The sequence below is a fragment of the Zootoca vivipara genome, chromosome 1, assembly GCF_963506605.1.
Source record: "Zootoca vivipara chromosome 1, rZooViv1.1, whole genome shotgun sequence".
NCBI lineage: Eukaryota > Metazoa > Chordata > Lepidosauria > Squamata > Lacertidae > Zootoca > Zootoca vivipara.
In genome coordinates this window covers 91297076-91319118 of record NC_083276.1, presented here as the reverse complement: position 1 = coordinate 91319118, position 22043 = coordinate 91297076, and the positions used below count along the sequence as shown (strand labels likewise).

General features: G+C 46.4%; 1 protein-coding gene across 2 annotated transcripts in view; it reads right to left on the bottom strand.

Annotated features, from left to right (window-relative positions):
* PDIA5 (protein disulfide isomerase family A member 5) overlaps nucleotides 1–14474 on the bottom strand; it is a 169522-nt gene extending 155048 nt beyond the window's left edge. For both annotated transcript variants that reach the window (XM_035129030.2, XM_060276208.1), the window contains exon 1: nucleotides 14330–14474. In XM_035129030.2, coding sequence (XP_034984921.2) covers nucleotides 14330–14401 — 72 coding nt within the window. In that variant the 5' untranslated portion in view covers nucleotides 14402–14474. The remainder of the gene's footprint in view (nucleotides 1–14329) is intronic.
* Nucleotides 14475–22043: the final 7569 nt, after the last annotated feature.

The window sequence follows — 22043 nt, the reverse complement described above, 5'->3', positions numbered from 1 at the left end:
GTAAACTGTGTTCACTTCTCAATTTACCGTATTTTCCCATGCATAAGACGATATTTCCCCCCCAAATTTTTAAAGTTTAAAATAGGGGGTCGTCTTAAGACACATAATTTTGCCATTAAATAAATCACTCCATAAGATGCACCTGACCAAAAGACGTACCTAATTTTTAGAGGAGGAAAGTTGTGCAGCTTCTTTTGCAAATGGGAAAAGCCCCTTTTTTGAGGGATCAGCTCACAGTTGTGCAGTTTTTTTTGCAAAGGGGGAAAGCTCCTTTTTTTGAGCATCAGCTAAAAGTTGTGCAGCTTCTTTTGCAAATGGGAAAAGCCCCGTTTTGGGGTGGATCAGCTCAGTTGTGCAGCTTTTTTGCAAAGGGGGAAAGCTCATTTTTTTGAGCATCAGCTCAAAGTTGCTGAGCTTACCTTGCAAAGGGAAAAAATCCTGTTTCTGTGGTGTTCAACTCACATTTCTGCATTTTCTTTAGGAAAGGAAAGGGAGCCATTTCTACACTTTCCAGACAGATGATCTAATCAGCCAGTCACATGTCGCTGCAGCCGCCCTCTGCAGAACATTCAACAATCGAGGCCTGGGCAAGGGGGCGGGGCCTGGAAGGGAGCTACCTTCCCTTATCTCCCTCCCCAATCTCTTGCAAGTTCCTTTCAACTCGCTCTTTCCCTCTTGTTAGCCTTTAGCTCTACCTAAAAAAAAAAGCACAATCTGTTTTTCGCCCCTGGGCAAGCCAGCTCCAGGGACCATGCATTCGCTCCATAATAATTTCCTCTTACTTTTTAGGAGGAAAAAAGTGTGTCTTATGGCGCGAAAAATACGGTATATAAATAAATACCTGCCGTCATCCATATTCTTTCCCCCCAGCCTCCCCTCACTATTGGTCGCACGACAAACCCTGGTCTGGTACCCCCCCCAGCGGCCCCCACTCCGGACATTGTCCCTTCCACCTGGTTCCCTCAGCTGCCCTCTGGCTACCCATACCCCCCCCATTCCCCAAGCGTACTAACTCAGGCAGCTCTGGCAGTCGCAGCTCCTCGATCAGCGTTAGCATCTGCCGGCACTTGTGGAGTAAATACGGTACATACCGTAAATACTGAGACAAAGGTGCAACACACAGGCAGGAGAGCAAGAGCTGCAGCTACAGTGGAGTTACACTGAGCTGACAGGAGCAGCCGTCATGACACAGCTTGCCTCACCGTTTGATGTTTAAATATATGGTACTAAATATACCGGTGTTTTGAATATTTAATAAAATATCAAAGTTGTTCTGCGTGGTGTTTAAAGTATTTATTTCTTAATTTGGGACTCAAAAAATAGGGGTCAACTTATACGCGGAAAAATACGGTAGTATGTTTTAATGTTTTCCTAACCATGATTGCTTTGTACATTTTTACTTAATGGGAAGTGGTTATTAGATATTCTGCCTATATCTTCTATATGAAGAGACTACCATACAAGTTCTAAGTCAGTCACTCAAGAAGACTGGCACTGCCACTGGAACCCGTCTGTAGCCAATGATATCTACTTGCATGTAAGAGTGTTTCACGTTCAAAATGTAACACTTCTGAGATTCAGTGGGTAAGTTCACATGACCATTTCAAGATGGCAGCTGAAATGTTTGATGCCATCACCTACGACTGCTCCAGGAAATCTCAAAACATGTCAACGTCACAATCACTGCTTGGAAAATCTCAGAAACATCCACAAGGAGGCAAGCAATTTATCGCCTTGCAGTACCTGTCAAAGTTTGGGGGAACACTCTCCCCACACACCCAGCAATTGTAATAGCTTCATTACATAAGCCATCACCTCAAATGGCTGTATGAATCCACTCAAAATAAAAAAAGTAAGGAAATTGTGGGCACAGGAATACCATCACTCCTCTTGGCATTTAAAGAGAAGCAAACATCAACTTCTTACCTCTTTCGCATTGTGCCATGCCATTGTTTTTCCTCTTGTTTGTACTACTCAGCTGATTTTATTTATTCAGCGAGGAAAGTTTGGTTGCTTGTGTATCCCTGTGAAGTTTCTGTACTTTGCTTCTGTGTTTACCTTTGGTGAGTGGCCTGTAGGGTTGAGGGGAAAAACTCTACTCTCTCCCCTCACTTTGAGAGACAAAGCAACTACTCAAAGGAATCTAATAAGAGCACAGCAGAACCTCAAGAGAACACCCTCAGTTCCTTTACAGGTGTTCTGCCAAATCAGGGGCTCAAGAAGCAAGACCACAAGTTGCTGTTCAGTTGTTGAGGGAGGAGATTATCCTCACTGTGGGAGGAGGGGAGTCTGCTGGAGGAATGGATGCAAGCAAGCTATGACAGTAAACTAAAGTTGAAAGGTTCTTCAGGAGCCATTTAAGCTAACTCTTATGTACTAGAAGGATGTCAGTAGACATAAACCATCCTGACATATACACGACTCATGTTCCAGGCTTCCAGATTCTACTTTCCTTGGAACCATTCCACTCCTCAGTTTATTTTCTACTGAGATACTTCAAGAACTTCAAACTAAAATGTGCTGTGCTGCAACCAGGACTTACTGTGTTTTGTCATCCTCAGAGAGAGGTTAAAAAAACCTTTGAATAAACATTTCAAAACAAAGCTCTCCCCACCCGCTGAAAAATTCATAACTGTCAAGTTCTACTTCAAGTACATTCTGTTTTTGAAGAAGAAAGCCAAGAATAAGAAGGCTGCAGTTTAGTGTCGTCTTCTTTTTAAAACATTTTATTTCCTACATCGGACAAATAGCCGAAAGCTTAATTGGCAGAAGGTGGCCTCCAGCATGAAACAACTTCAAGGCCTGACTCCAAGCAGTAGTACACACAATAATTATGGAAGTGACTGGACACTAAGGCTCCTCAAAGTCAGATTCTAAGCTTTTCGGTTAAAAATTTTTTCCTGCAGAGAAGTAGCAGTCATATTCAGCAGTTCAATTAGCTACTCCAACTACACGATCTCAAGCCAAGAACACAGTAGGATACAGTGGTACCTCGGGTTACAGACACTTCAGGTTACAGACTCCACTAACCCAGAAATAGTACCTCAGGTTAAGAAATTTGCTTCAGGGTGAGAACAGAAATCATGTGGTGGGGGCACAGCAGCAGTAGGAGCTAAAGTGGTACCTCAGGTTAAGAACAGTTTCAGATTAAGAATGGACCTCCAGAACGAATTAAGTTCTTAACCCGAGGTACCACTATAATGCCCTTTTAGTGAGACTATTTGCAAACACTCAACATGTACAACAAACAAAAGACCAACAAAAGCAAACCTTGGCTTAGCAAGACTGCGCAAGCCTTGGAAAAACCTAGCCATTATGTTTTTGCTCCTGTAACCCAGGTTCCAGGAGCCATGTGGCAAATATCCCAGTTTCTAACACTGCTTCCAGTGTTAAAATTCTATGATTCTATTATCTCAACTACGTTGCTTGACTGTAGCTTGCCCTTTTAAGTCACTTGTGCCAGTAAGCAAGGAGAAAGTCACACAGTGGAAATGGAAATTGTATTAACTAAGACTAAGGCAGAGGTGTTTAAACTGTGGTCACCAACCTGGCACCCGAAGATCTCCATGTAGTAGCAATTGGACCCGTGCCAGTAGCAAAACACACCTGAGGAATTTCGAACACTCACGACTACAATGTCCTCCCTAGGAGCTCAAACGCTTGTGTGGCATAACTTAGCCTGGGAGGGTCTAAGTAGCCATACAGACAGGACTGCACTGTAAGTCACTCAATGCTTGTCTAGTTGCAGATCACCCACTTGAGCACATGGCAATAAATGATTTCCACCCACCCACCCATGCCACAATTTTTGTTGGACAAGAAGAAGGGAGAATAATTGTTCCAGATCATTTCCTAAATTGGCAGTTGTAACCCCAGAACCTGCAAGAAGTTGGGGTAGGGAGAGGAAAAGGCTTGAATATGCTTAATATTGCACTCAGTGTGTAGTCCTGTAAATGAAAAGTTACAAATACATACATATCTTTGAGGGTTTTTTTATAACAACAATATTTAATTTGTTTTACTTCCTTGCAAACAGGACCTGCACCACTGTACAAGATGCAGCAAAAGTATCAAATATGTATTAAATTATAAAAAGCTAAATCTGTTACAAAATGATGCCAAGCTAATACAGGTATATAAATTCAAAACAGTACAATTCAGAAGTAGTATTTCATTGTATACATTGTTGGAGCGAAATTGGCTGAACCAACCTAAGCTCAGCATAAGAGCAGCAAAGGAAATATGGGGCTAGACAAAGAAGACAGAGAATAATAAGGATAATCTACAACAGCATCGTGTAATTTAACCTTGCTGTCACGGTGGCCGGAGTGGACTACTTCAGAGTAACGACGCCACGCAGCTCTGCATTTTATTCTTTTATTGGTGCTGCGTATTTACAGTGCTCAAGTCATTGCTATTTACACGGAGTGATGTGGTCAGTCGGTTTCAGAACCTCCTAATGGCTTTTGGCGCGTCTTTCTCCAACACAAAAGCTTTGGCAGACCCATCCTCTTGCCCCTCCTCTTCCTGCGTAATTCTGGAGTTGGGGGGATGGGTCTTCCCCCCTTGCTTGCCCCTTCCTGTCCCACCTGGGACCCTGGCTCCACTACCTTGCCTGAGCCTCGGACACGACTTCCTGCTTCCCCACTGGAATCGGAACTCTCCCTGCTTTCCCCTTTGCTCGGGGACGGGCTTGAACTCAGGAGGGGAGGGACTTCGCGATATCCCCTGTCCCTCACATCCACCCCCCTCCCAAGCTCTCCTTCACCCCTCCCCAGGCCCCCCCCATGTGTCGGTGACGACTGGAAGCCTAAGAACTCAGTGCTCTCCGAGCCCGTTGGTGTGAATACCGCCCCCCAGTCCTGCGAGCCCCCCCCTTCCGCCTGGGAGGACGGGAATCCCAAAAAGTCCGTGGCGTCAGAGCTGGTGGGGGTAAAAACGTTCTGCCAATCTGCTCCTTCCTCTGACTGGGTGGATCTCGGTGACACCCATACCTCATCCTCTGGTTCCTCAAACTCCGCTTCCCAGCGCCATGGTGAGCTGCTCTCCCGTGCCTCCTCCTCCTCCCCCTCCCTTTCCATGTGCCAGGGCTTGGGTCTGTGGGGAAAGAGGGCGTGAAATTCTTCCACCAAGAATTCCTCCTGTATCTGAGTGGCTGGGACCCATTCATTCTGGGACGGTGGAGCATCCTCCCATGCCATGAGGTACTCCAGTCCCCCCACCCCCCACCTTGAATCCAGGATGGCCGTGGCCTCATTGAGTTGCTCCCTGCCTTCCCTCTCCCCCCCTCCCTCGGGGGTTTGTTCGCTGTCTCGGAGCCTGCTGCTTTCCCTGTACGGCGACAGCAGCGATCTATGAAACACTGGATGCACCCTCATGTCCTCTGGCAGTGCCAGCCTGTATGCCACCGGGTTGACCTGTTGCGTGACCGTGAAGGGGCCCAGCCTTTTGGGTGCCAGCTTTTTGCACCTCCCTCTGGTGGGAAGGCCCTCCGAGGACAACCACACCTTGTCCCCCACCCTGATGACCTCCCCTAGTCGCCTGTGGCGATCTGCCCCCTTTTTGTACGCTTCCTTGGCCCTCTCCAAGTGTTCTCTGAGCTGCTGGTGCACCGTCTCCAGTTCCTCTGCCCAATCCTCAGCCTGTGGGCCCTCCTCCTCCTCCTCCCCCTCCCTCTCTGGGAAAGATCTGAGGTCGCGCCCGTAATTGGCCTTAAAGGGCGACACCCCTGTGGAGACGTGCACTGCATTGTTGTAGGCAAATTCTGCTAGTGGCAGGCGATCCACCCAGTCCGTTTGCCTCTGGCTGACGTAGCATCTCAGGTACTGCTGCAGAATGGCGTTGACCCTCTCCGCTTGTCCGTTGGTCTGCGGGTGTCTAGCCGTCGACAAGCTGACCTCCACCTGCAGGAGGTTCATGAGCCGCCGCCAGAACCTGGAAACAAATTGGCGGCCACGATCCGAAATAACCCTTAAAGGTAATCCATGCAGTCTGAAAACGTGATCAACAAACAGTTTGGCTGTCTCTTCTGCAGAGACTGCCCTGGCACACGGTATAAAGTGGCACATTTTGGACATGAGGTCCACCACCACCAACACTGCGGTCTTACCCCGGGAAGAAGGCAGATCTGTGATGAAGTCCATGGACACCACTTCCCACGGCCTGTGTGGCGTGGCTAAGGGCTCCAGCAACCCTGGTGGCGCTGCTCTGACCACCTTTGCCCGCTGGCAGGTGTCACAGCCCCGTACATAGTCTCGAACATCTTCCCTCACCCCTGGCCACCAGAAGTGTCTCATGACTAGGTGAGTGGTCTTGTCCCTTCCAAAATGCCCCGCCGTTGGGTTGTCGTGCATCTGTTTGAGGACCGTACGTCTGAGCTTGGTGGTGGGCAGGTACAGTGCACCCTTGTAGAAAAGCAGCCCTCTGCGTTCTGCAAAGTCTTTTGCCTGCTCCCTCCCCCCTCTCAGTTCTCTGAAGATGCGGTTGGCAAATTCATCCGCTGCCGTCAGTGCTGTGAGTTCTGCCTCGCTCACCACTGCTGCTCCGCAGGACCATGCCGACGGGGGGAAAATGTGCCTTGGGGCTGGTGGCTCCTCCTCCTCCATGTACTCTGGCTTGCGGGAGAGGGCATCCGCCCTGACGTTCTGCTCTCCCGGGATGTAGTGTATGGAGAAGTTGAAGTTCGAGAAGAACTCTGCCCACCGTATCTGCCGCTGGTTGAGCACCCTGGCAGTTCTCCAGAACTCCAGGTTCTTGTGGTCTGTGCACACCTGGATGGGGTGCTTGGCGCCCACCAGGAAGTGTCTCCAGTGCTGGAACGCCGCGTGGATCGCCAGAAGTTCCCGATCAAAAACTGTGTAGTTCCGCTCTGGCTGGGTCAACTTCCTGGAGAAGAAGGCACAGGGTCTCCACTCTCTGTTGGCGTCCAGTTGCAACAAAATGGCGCCCACAGCTTTATCAGAGGCATCTGTCTCAATGCGTAGGGGCGCGTCCTGAACCACGTGGAACAGGTTCTGGTCTGAGGCGAACACCCTCTTGAGGCTTTCGAACGCTGCTTGCGCCTCTGGTGTCCACCGGAACTTCTGCTTGCCTCTCAGGCAGTCAGTGATGGGAGCCGTAACTCGAGAGAAGTTCTTGATGAACTTCCTGTAGAAGTTGGCGAAGCCTAGTAGGCGTTGGGCATCTTTGCGCGTCCTGGGGCTGTGCCAGTCCAGGATGGCCTGCACCTTGTCCTTGTCCATCGCTAGCCCCTTGTCTGACAGCTTGTAGCCCAGGAAGTCCACCTCCTTGGTGTGAAACTTGCACTTCTCCAGCTTCACATACAGGTGGTTCTCCTTCAGGCGCTGTAACACCTCCCTGACGTCCTTCACGTGCTGCACTGGGTCGTTGGAATAAATAAGGATGTCATCCAGAAAGACCAAGCATTTCCTGAAGAGGAAGGACCCCAGGACGTGGTGCATGAAGGCCTGGAAGCATGCTGAGCCCCCTTGCAAACCGAAGGGCATCACCAGATATTCAAAAGAGCCCAGAGGCGTGAACATCGTGGTTTTCCATTCATCGCCTTCCCGGATCCTGATCAAGTTGTACGCCCCCCTCAGGTCTAGCTTGGTGAAAATCTTACCCCTGCGTGCCGCTGTCAGGAGATCATCCACTCTGGGCATGGGGAAAGCCACTGGCTCTGTCACCGAATTCAGCCGTCTAAAATCCACCACAAGACGGCGCTGTTGCGTGTCTTTCTTGTCCACCCAGAAGACTGGGCTGCCCCCTGCTGCCTTGCTTTCTCTTATGAACCCCCGCTTGAGGTTCTTGTCGATGAAAGCGCGCAGATCCTCCAGTTCCTGGTCTGACATGGCGTACAGCTTGGCTGGGGGTATAGTTGCCCCTGGCACCAGGTTGATCTGGCAGTCAAAAGGCCTGTGCGGGGGTAGGTGGTCGGACTCCGCTTCGCTGAAGACCTCCTGCAGGTCCCAGTACGGCTTGGGTATCGCCTCACCCCCTTTGACGTGCATGGTGGCCACCGTGGCTATCGGAGGCCCCTCCCCTGGTTGGTGCTGCATGCAATGTTCCAGGCAAAAGTCCGATCCAAAAGTGATGCATCTCTGGTGCCAACTGATGGAGGGGTCGTGGCGCGCCAGCCAGCTCATGCCCAAGACGATGGGGGGGTCTGAGATGGTGGTGACGTTGAATGCCAGTGTCTCTGAGTGCCTCCCCACCGTCATTCTCATGGGGGGGGTTTGATGAGTGATGGCCCCTCCCAGCAGCTCTCTGCCGTCAATGGTTGCCACGTGCAGAGGAAAATCCAGCTGCAGAAGCTGGATCTGGTGCTCTTCTGCAAAGTTTCTCGAGAAGAAGTTCGCTGACGCCCCACTGTCAATTAGGGCGAGGACTGTCAGGGGATAGCCATTTGGAAGCGTGAGCGTCACTTCTAGAACCACTCCTGCTCTGGGAGGGGTGGGCTGGCTCTGCTCCTCTCTGTGCGGGTGGGTGGGCTGGGGCTGTTGTCTGCTGACTGTGCCTGGCTGCCGCCCCTTGTCTCCTGCAGCCAGGCTTTCCCGTTTCCCTGCTGTGGTGCTGCTTCAGTGGGGGAGGGCACAACCGTTCCCGCCTTTCCTTGCCACTCCCTGCGATGTGGGCAGTCTCTGACGAGATGCTGGGGGGAGTTGCAGAGAAAGCAATTCCCACCCCTTCCCTCCTTGCGTCTTGGCGCCGCTGGGGTTTGAAAAGCCCGCGCGCGCGCGCTATCAATCTGCATGGGTTCCTGGTCCTGACTGGCCCCAGGCGTGGCTTGAAAGGGCTGTTGGGGGAGTGGCTTCTCCTGCGACCGTGGGAACCAAGCCCGCTTTGCGCGCGTTGCTTGCTTGTCGCTCCACCGGGATTCCTGTCTCACCCCCACCGCCAGAGCCGCTTTGCTCAGCTGATCCATATTACTGGGCTTTGGACCTCTCGAGAGCTCATCCTTCACCTCCTCATGCAACCCCAAGTAGAACGCCGCTTGCATTGGGGGGGACCCCAGTTCCCACCCCAATCTGTGCACCAGCATGGTGAATTTCGCCCAATACGCGCGAACTGTCATATTTCCTTGGCGTAAATTATGAAGTTCCTCCTTAGTCTGGTCCATATGACTATCGGACGAATACATCGTTTTCAAACCTTCTAGAAATAGTTTGACATTCTTCATGCAAGGATTCCTTGTTGCAATTAACGGTCTTAGCCACTCCCTGGCTGCCCCGGTAAGGTGCTCCACAATAAACGCTACTCTGTGCTCATCATCAGGGAACTCATCGTGGTGCAGCTCAAGAGCATACACAATCTCAGTCTCAAAGCCCTGAAATTCCTTCGGGTCTCCATTGAACTTGCTAACTAGGGTCCCAGCTCTCCTTCCTGGCATCACTTGGACTTGGGGTGCCCCTCCCGCCTTGTTTTTCTCTGCATCCAGCTTGTTTTGGAGGTCTACCGCCACCGCCCTTAATTGCTGCTCTTTTTCCTGAAGCTCTCTCACCTGTTCCGCAAGTTGTAGCCGGTCGTCCTGGACCTTCTTAGTCTCCTCTTTAGCTGCCTTCAATTCTCCCTGCGCCTGCAGCGACAGCTGCTGCAGTTCTAGCTGGGCTTGCTCAGCGATCTGCCGCCACTTCTCCGCCTCTGACACGCTCATCCCGGCAACTCCAAAGTAGCCCAAAAATGATTAGGAGGTTGCTGTCACGGTGGCCGGAGTGGACTACTTCAGAGTAACGACGCCACGCAGCTCTGCATTTTATTCTTTTATTGGTGCTGCGTATTTACAGTGCTCAAGTCATTGCTATTTACACGGAGTGATGTGGTCAGTCGGTTTCAGAACCTCCTAATGGCTTTTGGCGCGTCTTTCTCCAACACAAAAGCTTTGGCAGACCCATCCTCTTGCCCCTCCTCTTCCTGCGTAATTCTGGAGTTGGGGGGATGGGTCTTCCCCCCTTGCTTGCCCCTTCCTGTCCCACCTGGGACCCTGGCTCCACTACCTTGCCTGAGCCTCGGACACGACTTCCTGCTTCCCCACTGGAATCGGAACTCTCCCTGCTTTCCCCTTTGCTCGGGGACGGGCTTGAACTCAGGAGGGGAGGGACTTCGCGATATCCCCTGTCCCTCACACTTATCATGTAATATTCACCTCATTTCAGAAAGGGCAAGACTGCAATAAAAGGGTTCTGAGAAGAGCGACAGGACTTGCATGTCTGAGAACAGATCTTGAACAATCCTAAAAACAAAAGGCCACAGTGGGAATTTCGCACATGGAAAAGGTAAAAAGATGGTCTCTTTCAAGAAGAGGGATCAGTTGCAAATATTAATATTGGGATAGGGTATTGATTCCTGGTTCAGAGTACAGTAGAATCTTTTTTAAAAAAAACAAAAACTGCAGAACCTGGCAGGCATTGAAACACACAGGATTAAAGAACAGCATGGAGGACTGTAAAATAGCCATTACAGCAGACTATCTGAGTCATACAGATGATAGTGGATGCCCAATGTTGAAAAACAGTACCACTCCATCATGCATCAAGTAGCTCCACTTTGGCCAACCTTTTTATTAAAAAAAATAGTTCTGCCAGAATTTGATGAAAGGAACTGAATGTCCAGATTAATCCAACTCATATCCTACATAGTAATAGGATCCAACCCATCAATCACCCCCCACCCCGAAATACCAAACTGACCCATATCCAGAAGCATTTCACAAGTTGGAAACTGGAGGAGCAAACTTACATCGTTCTGACTCTTTTAAGAAGGCTTAACCCACCTTCTCTCAAAACCAAAGCATACTAGTACTATATACTGTACTACAAGCAAAAATCCAGTTGGGTAACAAAATGTTCAGATCTATGTACGTAGTTATGTTTTTATAAGGAAAAATAAACATTTATTTTATTATTAGTTCTACCACTATACAAATAGGGTAACCGGTACATGGGCCACCCATGTGATCTGCACTTTGAGATCTAGAACAAGAAAATCAGTTCCCACATACAACAGGAAAAGGAGAGTAAGGAAGCAGTAATAAGGCTAAACAGTGGAATCCAGGTCCAGGGGGCACATCAAACTGTGATACTGAAAAAGGGTGGGAAGTAAATACCAAACACTTGGAAATGATGAAACAAAATCCTCTTTCAATTAAGACTTTCTGCAAAGCTCTGGAAGCTGACTGGAAGAGTGCGTACTCTTAGCAGGAAACCAAAATTCATATAACACTTCCTGTTTGACATATGCACATTTGTGTTAAGTTAACCTAATAAAGTAACATTGCAAGAAATAACCACAGGCTCTTTCTTTGCCCAAAAGTTTCAGCCTTTCTCTCTTGAAATTAATTTAGCATTATCCCAAAACTGTACCCAGGCTGTGCCACTTCAGAATAGACACTTTTCCCTACACATACATACATACACAGTCTGAGCCTTCTCCCCAACTTTCTAGTTTTCTTTCTACAGGGCTCCTATTGAGGGACCATTCCATCATGAAATCCCCCACCTGCAATTTTACAGTCCAAACATACATTTGCCAATGTTTGTAAGAACCAGAGCAAGGATGTCATCTGCCTAGTGGCAAAGAGGATCACACTGAATGTTGACATTGATAAAATAAGTTCAGACACTGGTTACCTTTTAAGTTAAGAAATACATCTTGTTGACACATTATCATTGGCTGCACACATTAGGAGTGTGCCAGGGCTTTGTTGCTTGAGTTTTTGTTTTTCCTTCAAAGCCAATAAAAATGTGTCAGAAGCAAGAGTTTCAGTAAAAACCAACCACCCAACTCTTTTTCCAGGAATGGCACAGCATTTGTGTCCATCACACCAAGTTGGTTGAGTGGGGGTTACAAATAAGGATTGGTGGGGAAGGGAGCGGGGGAGAATGGCAACACAACCACAATTATACATTTTGTTTGTTGTAGGCCAATTATTGCACTGCTATCATGTCACTGTTTCAGAAGTCCACATCTGACTGACTGAGCAGGTGTAAGAAAATTAAGAACTTACCTAGGTTATGATTATTTGTCAGGGGACAGAAGAAAGTCTAATTTCACAGGGTAAATGAAAGAAGAATTTATGCAAGCATTCATGTTAAACAACCTTCTGACTTATTCATGTTAAGCCTCTTTAAAGAATCAATTAAGAGTTGTAAAAGCTTTTTTCCCACCACAGAAAAAAGCTCCACTTTAGCAGCTAGTGTTATTAAACCATTTGTGGTACTCCATCCATTTAAATTATACCATACCTTGATATTTCTGAATGTGCTGTCATAAAGCTTTTCCACTCAATGCCCAAAACTTCAAGGTTTCTTCTCTCTTTTTTCCCTCAGCACATTCAATGAGAACTCATATTGTGCAAAGTGTACCTATGCATACAGAGATCTGATAATTCTCAAGGGAATTGCTCGTGATTTTAATGCCACCCAGACATATGCATATAACCATCCTCTAGAAGGAATCCAAGTTATATTTCACCATGAATGAATGAAGTCTGAGTTTAAACCATTTACTGCAAAACCTAAAATAATCTGGTATGTCAGACTAATGTGTTTATTTTGGTATGAGCTTTCGTGTGCATGCACACTTCTTCAGATACCCTTCATCTTCAGATGCATGCACACGAAAGCTCATACCAAAATAAAAACTTACTTGGTCTTTAAGGTGCTGCTGGAAGGAATTTTTTTATTTTGTTTCGACTATGTCAGACCAACACGGCTACCTACCTGTAACTAGACTAATGTGGATAGCCTAAGCCGTGTCTTCCAAGCACTAAAAATGGAAATGATTTATTATTGACAACAGACCGTTCAGATTCTTCTGTGAGATAACAGTAGGCATTTGAGAATTGAGAGAAGCCATAAGGGAAGTCTACAAAATTCCAGTGGAAATGGAAAAAACACTTTAAAAAATGTTTCTGTTTTGAAATGGTGGTAGGAAAAACACAAGAGAATTAAGGGAAGTGGAAAGCAAACAATGATAAGTGCATTGCACTGCAAGCAAGGTCACAGGAATTTGAACACCCATGTGAGCCTTAAGTGTCAACCCTCCATCCTTCCTCAACCCACCTCTGAAAAGGAAATATTTCTACGTTACTGATCTATATATACACACATCTCTCAGGTCATCCTATCTCCTAACTCTGTAATTTATATTCTTTTCACAAAAATGAAGGCTGCAATCCTAAACACAATGACTAGGGAATGAGTCCCAATTTAAGCAAGACACACTTGCAAGATGTATAATTGCAAGATGTATAAGGAAGCAACCCAGCGTGTATGCACTTGGGAGAGAGCCCCAGTGGGGTTTATCTTTTGAGTAAACATGCAGAGGACCTGTCTGTGCTTATTTCACTCTTGAACCCATTTTCTGACTAGCTTCAGCAAACAGTATTTAGGCTGCTGTCCTTCCCTGGGAGCAAGTCTCCCTGAACTCAAGGGACTTGCTTTGGAGTAGCATAGGATTGAACAGTTACAATCTATTAATTTACCCCTGAAATATTGAACTACAGAAGTAGTCTTGTTTCCCCACGGCACATTCAGTTCGTTGCTTTTATTTCTATTTTTAAAAGGAAATGGGAAAGGAAATAGGTCGATTGATACTCTGCACAAAAATTTAGTCCAGAGCTAACCATTTGAACGAACCTAATCGTTGTCGCCACACTTCTCTCTCCCTCCTCACAGAGTAGGGGAATTCTCCTTACTGTAGAATCTCAAGAGAAAGCGAGCGAGAGAGAGAGAAATGGTAACAGTGCTGCTCTACAGGACATATTGTATAATCATCCCAGAAACAGCAATGTAAAACATGCAGCCGAAGAACCTGAGCTCGGGACTGATAAAGGACCCGAGCGTTAAGTGGCCGTAGAGACATAAATCAGCCGGCAACTAGCCTGCCTTGGAGCAGCCGGGTTTCCTCCAACTCACCAACAACCGGCCACGGGGTCCTCGCAAGCGTGGCAGGCGGGAAAGGAAAGGAAAGGAAAGCAGCGCGAGCCTTTGCAAGCAGCGGCTCCTCTCGTGAGGTATTTGCACACACACATACACAAACCCCGCCTGCCCGCCCGCCCGCTTTCCAAAGGCCGAAGAAGTTTTAACTTCTGCCACCTAAGCAATGTGTGCCTGCCGCTTTCACTCTGACAGGCGAGCTGTGTGCAAACACACAAGCACACACAGAGCCCGGCTCCTCCAGAATCACCAGTTCTCACCACCACCACCACCAGCAGCACCACTGTACCAGCCCAAGTGCCCCGGACAGCTCGCCCCCGCCCTCCGCCGCCCCGCGCGTCCTTCACGAAACGCCCCTCCGCAGCAGAAGCCGCTTCCCAGCAACAGCCGCTTACCAAGAGGGAGAGCAGCAACATCCTCCCTGCGAAGCACTTCGTCCTCCCAAAGCTGCGCCCCGCCAAACCCATCACCGACTGCCGCTCGCGCTGGCAGAACGAGGAGCTGCTGGCTCTGGCGGCTGCTGCTGCTGCTGCTGCCACGTCTGGCTAGGCATGCGCAATCCACAGGGAAAATCCTGCTACACTGGAGCGGAGCGCGGAGCGGCCGAGCTGCATGCTGGGAATCGTAGTCTCTCCGGCGGCTCAGGCGTTGGGAAACGGGCGAGGAAACAGGTGGGAAGAAGTATCGGATTAACACGTCTGCTGCAGGATATAGTCTAATCCGAATTGGCATAGGAAGGGGGGCGCGCGGCGGGCGTCCTCCGTGGGGTAGCAGTAGATGCTTCCTCTGCAGAGACTAAGAGCCTGAGGTCCGAGCAGAGCAATCGCTGCTTCAAATCTCATTCTGACTGGTAGTCGTTTCAAAATAACCGGGGTGAGCAAAGCAGAGGGGGGATGTAGATGCTTGATTAAGATTTTGTTAGCATACCTGGAAGGGGGCAGGGCTTTCTCTTCATGTTTTGTAAATAAACTCTGGGGGTCGGCATGCAAACTGCTTGTTGGTTTAATATGTCTATGGACATATCTCGGCTTATCGTTTATATTTATTTTTTCTAGAAACTCTTCTAGTCTTGAACATTAAAAAAAAAACGAAAACAGCAGCAGTTTCTTGGTAATTTACACTGAAATCCTGGCCATGTGTACTCAGCAGTAAATCCTTTTTAATTCAATTAAGCTTATTCCCTGGTAAGTGGAGTTTAGGACTGCATCCATTATTTTGCGTAAACATTACTGGTTTATAACACAGCTAGATTGTTCTTTCCCTCAAGTCGGGTTGAAGGTAGTTTGTGGGGAAAGTGCATCGAAATGCAGTATTTCATAAGGAATAATAATAATAATAATACTCTGGGCAGTTCCCAATAGAATATTAAAAACATGATAAGGAAAACAACAGGACAGATATGGATTGTGGCAAACATCATGTGTACACTGCTTCCCAAGCCACTGTTGGGAGCACACTGGGTGCAGAGTAAACAAGGGTGTGTACCCAGCCTTTGTTTCCCAGTGTTACAGTTAGACCAGCCTACCTGACTGGCACAAGTACAGCTTCAAGAACCCCACTATAAACTCGCAGGCACCTTGCAGATTTGTTTTGAAAAGCATCTCTGTCGCACATGTGGTGTTCTCACAGCTCCATAAAAGAGCCTCTAAGCCCCACAGAACAAGCGGCCTCTCACAGAATCTTATACAGCAAGGCACCCCACTGCTCCATGGCAGTAAAAACAAAATAACACCCCAGTGCCAGACGCTATCAAACACCTCAAAATGCTTCTAGGATAGCCATGCCTAGGATGGATATTCCCTGCAATAGCATAGTTCTATAAAACATTACCTTCTACATATCCCATTGCACAAATACCCCTAAAATGGCAGAAGCACTTTTGTTGTTGTTGTTGTTTAGTCGTTTAGTCGTGTCCGACTCTTCATGACCCCATGGACCATAGCACGCCAGGCACTCCTGTCTTGAGAAGCACTTTACAACCTGCCTTATAGCATGCCATTAAGTTGAGTACAGTCTCTTCTAATTGGCAGCAACTCTCTTCTGAGGTCTCAAGCACACACAGTCTTTTCTAGCCTTGCTACCTCAATTCCTTGAATAAGTAGCTCCAGGTATTGAACCTGGGAACTTATACATATCAACCCCAGCCAGCATGACCAATGGTGAGGGATGATGGGAGCAATAGCAAAATCTTGAAGGTACCAAGTTAGCTACCCTGTATGCTAGAAATAGAGAACCTGTGACCTTCCAAATGTTGTTGGACTCCAACTCCCATCTGCCCCTGCCAGCATGGCCAATGGACAAGGATGATGGGAGTGAGAGTTAGGGTTACCACCCGTCCCTTAAAATATGTGATTGTCCTTTTGGGGGAGAAAAGTGTCCCCTGCCCTGTTTGGATGGGATGCTTTTTTCATGTATTCAAGCTCATTCTCATCCTCAAAATTGTGCGAGCAGAGAGTGGGTCCAGTGGGGAGAGGAGAGGGAGAGCCTGAGCAGTAGTTTGTATGGGTAGGGTGGGTCCATGAGGAGGAGAGTGAGAGCAAGAGTTATTGTGGGATGGTGAGCAGAGAGTGGGGTGGGGCCAGGAGGAGGAGTTTGAGAGAGATGGTTTTTGCGTGGGTAGAGGGTGAGTCCTGGAGAAAGAGGGGTGTTCTATGGGCCTGGGCTGTCCATCCATCCAGTGGAGAGCAGGGGGGATTGGGAAGGAGTTTATGCACAGACAGAAGCAGGTGAATCAGAGAGCGAGTGCTTTTGTTGTTGTTTTCATTTAATAAACCACTGTAACCCCCATGTGCCATTGTAATGGATTGCTTTGAAGTCATTTCTGCACCCAGTGAAGTAATCAATCCCCCCCTCCCCTGCCCTGTCCTGTATTTTGCTCGACCTGTTCTTTATTTTGCCCAACCAACGATGGCAACCCTAACTGGAGTCCAAAGGCACCTGTAGGGCCACATGTTTCCCATACTTGCCATATACACATATAAAATGAAAGAGATTGTGAGAATGTGGTATGGCTGCTCTGTTAATGACAGGGAAACAATGTTAGGCATCCCAGATCCATAGTCCAGATACAGGCACAGGAATGTTCTGATTTGCAGGTACTTTGAAACTAGGGCTGCCATCCGGATTTCCCCAGATATTACCTGGATTTCAAAGGCGGAAGTGACATATGGGTGGCGGTTTGTCCTGGGTCTTCAGCAAATAAACCGAAAAATCATGGGGGTTTTGTGTTTTCATAAAAAGACAGCTCAACAACTTTTGGGTTTTCCTTTACAAAGCTCAACAATTTTGGTGGTTTCCTAAAAAACTCAACACCTTTTGGAGTGTCCTGGTTTTTACTTTTTGAAATATGGCAACCCTAAAACAGGCTTAACTAGCACCTCGTCAGGGAAATTTAGGAGAGTTATTTGTATTCAGCTAAGTCATACTCAGACATTACAATAACTTAGGACTATTGATCTAATTGGGTGTACTCCAAGTATGACTGGATGCAACCCAGAATGTTCAGCCCAACAGAAGTGTGTTGGAATGGGAAAAGGCAACAATCAAGCTCCCCAATTTTGTACATAGAATCACTAAGAAAATTTGAGTTCTGTAATGCAAAATACAGAAATTAGTAAATATAGAACCAAGGAAAACTTCTAAATAGTCATTATTATTACATTCACTTTGCACCCACTTTTAAAAGACATTATTTTGATTGCTAGCCCACCCAAAAATGAGGGCTAGGGACCAGTTGCAATTATTCAAAGTAGAAGCATATAAATTATTCAAATAAAAATACAAGCCACACAAATAAGGTTTTAAAGAAATTATATTAGTGTCTGAGAGCCTAAGGGCAGGAGTTCTGCAGCATGCGGCCGCCATCAAGGATTTGTGTCTATATAACTTGGCATGATTGACATACTAGAAACACATCCATGAAATGTTAATGGGGTGCTTTCATTTGTTCAGACATCCAGATTAACACATTTACTTAGAATGAAGTTCCACCAATTTAAATGCAACTTTATTTTCAAGTATGACTGCTGGCCTAGGTTTCTTAGAACTACATACAACTGAATTCAGTGGGATTTACTTATGAAGAAACATTGTTAGGATCACATTGTTAAGATGCTTAAGAATACACCTTAAGATGCTGCATTATGCATACACAAGCTCCACTAAATTCCAAGGGATTTAACTCCCAAATAAGCATGCCTCAGATTGCTGGAATGAAATAGGGAAATACTTGTGCCATTGGGTTCCACCATTAGCAGCTTTATTGGTTAAGAACTATGGCAGCAAGTTGATTGTGCTTTTAATGCTATTAGTGATGTATCACCAGCCTGGTATACATTTCCACTATAGCTCACAGTGTCAAATCATAGTCCAACATGATCATAGCTTTTTGCCATTTTTTTCTAGTCCTTGGGCAGGCTTGGAGAATGAAGATACCCTCAGTACAACTTGTGTTAGTTCTGCTGGTGTGTGAGAAGTAGTTTCATTTCAGCCTTGATTATGTATTGGGAACTATTCAAAACTTCAAATAAACAAATGAAGCACAGTCTGTCCAGAATCAATTTGTGTAACCTTCATTTTGATCATTATATCTGAATGATCATCTCATCCCAGATAACTAATTGGTACACTTCCCAAATCATAGGCATGCAGAGAGCATGGCAAGTAAGCCTCGCAAGGAATACTAATGCCTAGGTAAGTAATTGAGTGTATAATGTAATTGGTCACTGCATAATCAGGAAATTTCTTAAACTGCAGCCAAACAGTCTGTAAAACAAGGATAGGGAACTTGCAGACATAGAGATGTTGCTGATTGGAGTCCAACTCCCAATGGTCAGGGATGATGGGAGATGCAGTCCAACCACATCTGGGTGATCACAAGTTTTGTACTCCTGTTGCAAAGTGTCAACAGTGTAGATTTGTTAACCTTTAGATCTTATGAAAGTGGAAAAAGTGAAGCCATTACGAGTAATACTATTTGTACATGGCCCTTGGTTACACGCTATGTTTACTTGACTTGTATATGTTTATTGTCTCAAATCACTAAATATTTTCTTTTTGTTAATGATGCCTGGAAATGTGGTACAGCAACAACACTGCTAGCCCATTTGCAAAGCTAAGCAGGGTCTGGTATGGTTTCAAATTGGATGGGGAAGCATGTGTTGAGATTCCAGCATTGCAGTGTGTTGGACTAGATGATCCTCAGGGGTCCCTTCCAACTCTAGAGTTTTATGATTCTATGAAATCAATCCTACCTTGTGTGACATTATAAAGGCCAGTTCAAACATTACCATCTGCACTCACAAACTGGTTTCTATACTTACATGGAAGACTTCCAACCATTTTTGTATTACTAAGCTCATTGTTCATATAAGCATCTTACAATGTGAGCTAAAAAAGCATACAGACTTTAACATTTTGGAATCTTTGAGACCATGGTATAGCAGAAGTCTATAGACTCTCCACTGACATGTTATGCCCACCTCACAACTATAGATGCTGGTGTGAGGGATTCCCAGTTTCCCACCTCTCACTGCTTTAGCAACAGAGGCTCTCACTGTGCTTCTCTTCAAACAGGAGAAAACCTCCAGTGTCCAAATTGGACTTGTCTCCAGGGTACCTCTGACCTCAGGCACTGCGTTCGAAACCTATTGCCACCAGTGGGGTCTCCCTCCCATGTATCCCTACTGCTACAATGTGCCTCTCCCTTAGGCAACTATGTGGCTCCTCTGGCTTCGCTAACCTGCCCTTTGTATGACAGGGGAAAAAGCAAACAGTTTCCTTTTCCACAGGAAAGCTTTGTTCTTGCCTCTTTGTCACACCTCTGAAGGTACTGAGACACTGCCAAGTCAGTGAACGTTTAAGCACATTTAACTTTACAGTATTATTTAACTTGTAAACATGGATTCTTTTCATATAACACAGACTTGTTAATACAGCTCCTGCATCCCTCTCTAACACTCTACTCCCAACTGCCAACCCTCAACTGCCAACTGCCAACTCCCAACTGCCTTTCAACGGTTGTTCCCCCTCCATTTAGAATGCCATCTAGCTCCGCCTCCCAGGGAACACCTGCCTATAATGGGAGTGATAGATTAACCCATGATGAACTGGAATAATCATCAGGCACTATTCCGCCACAGCTGGCAAGTATAAAAAATGGTGCAGCATCTGAATCAGCCCCCACCCCCAAACCAGGTATACAGTAATTCAGTGTGATCCTTAGAAATATTGGTTACTTCAGCATAAAAACTGCATCCAGCCTCAACTGTACTGGTAGAAAACTGTCCATAATTCTTGTTGGAAGAGAAGAGGAAGCAGATAATAACTGCTGATAATTCTCACTCACACATACACACGTAATTAAAAATAATACACATCTCCACTACTCAATATATAATATCGGAAATGCAAGTAGAGAAATTCCTTGCTATCTACACAAGTGACTCCTTTTACACAAACCAAAAAAAAAAGATTCACCTGGTAACTCCCAGGCACTTTTAAACAGATTTCCATTTGTATTATATAGACACAATTATCCCAGCCTGTGTGCACTCTTCTGGTTTCCCATGGATTTCTGAACCTTCAATGATTATCATAACTTCTCTTTGATTCCTTTGTGCCAAAAAATGCTTACATCTTCAGATGCTCTATAGCACAGTCGCTGCTCTTAAAGAATGCAAAAGCAACCTCAGTATGAAAAATTTGCCTAGCTAGGTTGGCAGGACGGCTTTTATCAGACCGGAAAGCAGAAATGCTCCCTGCAAGAGCAAAAAGAGAGAGGGGAAGAGAGCATCTTTCAACACAAGAGTGGCTTACTTTACACGGCAATTCAAGGAGACTGCATCTGCAACAGGGAACAAAATCACATCATGTTTTGACAATTTCCAGCTGTAATAGCACCTAGCTTTTACACAGCCATTTCCAACCAGAGACTTCAAAGACTATTCAGATAGGATATAATTGTCTTTATAATACTTGTGCAGGTTGGAAAGTGGACTGACGGCAGCAATTCACACAAACTACACAGCATGTCAATAGAAAAGGCAGCTTCATTGAATTACAGCCCTGGATCAATCTGTACTAACATGTTGCCTTTATTTTTGATGTCTTGCTTTGGTTGTTTCCTCTCATAATCACTTAGTTTGTTTTGTGTGCTTCCATTATTCCACTTTGCCTTTGTTCTCACATGCGAAGTCTGTTATTGTCGAAGTTCCCTTCCCTGTTTTGTCAGTTTTCTATGGATTCAAACCCAGCCTTAGGTTTGGCACAGTCTTTCACAACAAACTAGAAAAATGCCCTCCAAATGGTTGGCATCTGTATGGAAATATTGCCATAAATAATGGTTTGCAGCTGAGTGGATGGGTGATGCCCTATTTATGACCAGTTCCTGCTTCCTACCATTCACATTCACACCAACAGCTCTCTTATACCATTTATACTGTCATGTGCTCCCCCCGCATCATACCAGGAACTGTAGTTTGTTACGGGTGCTGGGAATTGTACTTCTGTGTGGAGTCTCCTAACAACTTTTGAGCACCCTTAACAAACCATAGCAAACTATAACAAACTTCTCAATATTCACATTCACTTTAACAGCCATGTGGGGTCTAAGAGGCTTGGATGTAGATGTGATTGCTCCCTTGGACATGCTTGCCTTGATATGCTGCCTAATCAGCAGGGCTGGCCCATCCTTTAGGTGGGCTGAAGCAGTTGTCTTGGGCAGCAGAAGCCCAAGAGATGGTGCGCCATGGGCTCACCACCAGCTGCACTGCCTCCACTGTGATCTCACTGGAGTCAGGTGATTGTTGGAAATGTAATGATATGGAAGGAACTTTCTATCATATGTGGTGGACCTGTAGAGTAGCTAGGGAAGTGCTAAGTCAACCAGTTCCAGCTAGACACTGTGTACTGCAGAGATCTGGCCCCTGTCAGGAGTGACCAACCTCCAGACCACATAGAAGAACTCCACTGGGTGGCTACTCAAAGATACAATGGAAACCATTACTGTATTTCTTTATTTCTTGGTATGATTATTATTTGAACTAGAGAAAATTGGTTCACATTAATTATTCACAAACTTTATTCCAACTAAGCCCTACAAGATTCACA